General features: G+C 41.7%; 1 protein-coding gene across 1 annotated transcript; it reads right to left on the reverse strand.

Annotated features, from left to right (window-relative positions):
• Window positions 1-258: 258 nt before the first annotated feature.
• On the reverse strand, window positions 259-768 carry LOC108301922 (60S acidic ribosomal protein P1). Its single transcript, XM_017525292.2, has one exon. It carries the CDS (start codon window positions 641-643, stop codon window positions 299-301), a length of 345 nt encoding a protein of 114 aa, XP_017380781.1. The 5' UTR covers window positions 644-768; the 3' UTR covers window positions 259-298.
• Window positions 769-1,036: the final 268 nt, after the last annotated feature.

Below are 1,036 nucleotides of genomic sequence, written 5' to 3' on the forward strand. Positions count from 1 at the left end.
AAAAAAAAAAAAAAAATTACTTGTATCTTAAAATGGAAGCTTTCTTTGCAAATTACCTATTCTAGTAATAAGTTCACTGCTCATAAGTGGAAAATTATTAACTATTCCCCAATGAGGAAGGGTCTTCTAAAATGAGCTAAAATACTTGGAATAAATGGTTTCCAACAGCTCCTGCATCTTTGTCAAGTCCATGTCAAAAAATTACATGTATGAAAAAAATTACATGTATGAATTTCTTTCTTTTTTTTTTTTTGGCCGTTAAAGTTCAGCTTTTTATTGAACCCATTATAAAAGAGGTTTAGTCAAAAAGACCAAAGCCCATATCATCATCAGACTCTTCGGATTCTTCTTTCTTTGCTTCCACTTTCTTCTCCTCAGCTGGAGCAGCAGCAGTGGAGGGGGCAGGACCTCCTGCTGGTGCAGCGCCAGCTGCTGGAGCAGGCCCACCAGCCCCCACATTGCAGATGAGGCTCCCAATGTTGACGTTAGCCAGGGCCTTTGCAAACAAGCCAGGCCAAAAAGGTTCAACATTTACACCGGCTGCTTTAATGAGGGCATTGATCTTATCCTCCGTGACGGTCACCTCATCGTCGTGCAGAATGAGGGCCGAGTAGATGCAGGCGAGCTCGGAGACAGAGGCCATGATGCGGGTGAGGGTGGGGCTAGCGCTGCCGGATCCCGTGCTAGTCGCCGGATGAAGTGAGGGCCTCACCCCAATGCGGCCTTAGCTTCCTCGGAAGGACCCACCACCTTGGCGGCAGCTGAGGAAAGGGCTGAATTTATTTCTTGACCCTTAATTCTATTCCACTAATGTGTATGTATTGATCATTCATTCTACAACTTTGCAGAATTTGATTATTAGCATTAACAGTTTTATGATTATTATTTAGGATTTTAATTATATACATATAATTGTAACATCTATATACAGAAATAAGCTTTTTTCTTTTCCAGTTGAAGTGTATCTTTTCTTGCATTGCCCAATTATACTGGCCTGATTTCTATCAGAAGTAATGAGCACAGGTATCCTTGTCTT

The sequence above is a fragment of the Cebus imitator genome, unplaced genomic scaffold (genome assembly GCF_001604975.1).
Source record: "Cebus imitator isolate Cc_AM_T3 unplaced genomic scaffold, Cebus_imitator-1.0 Scaffold38, whole genome shotgun sequence".
NCBI lineage: Eukaryota > Metazoa > Chordata > Mammalia > Primates > Cebidae > Cebus > Cebus imitator.

Excerpts from the sequence above, each read along its gene's own strand:
- LOC108301922 (XM_017525292.2), bottom strand. The coding sequence starts at position 643 with ATGGCCTCTGTCTCCGAGCTCGCCTGCATCTACTCGGCCCTCATTCTG.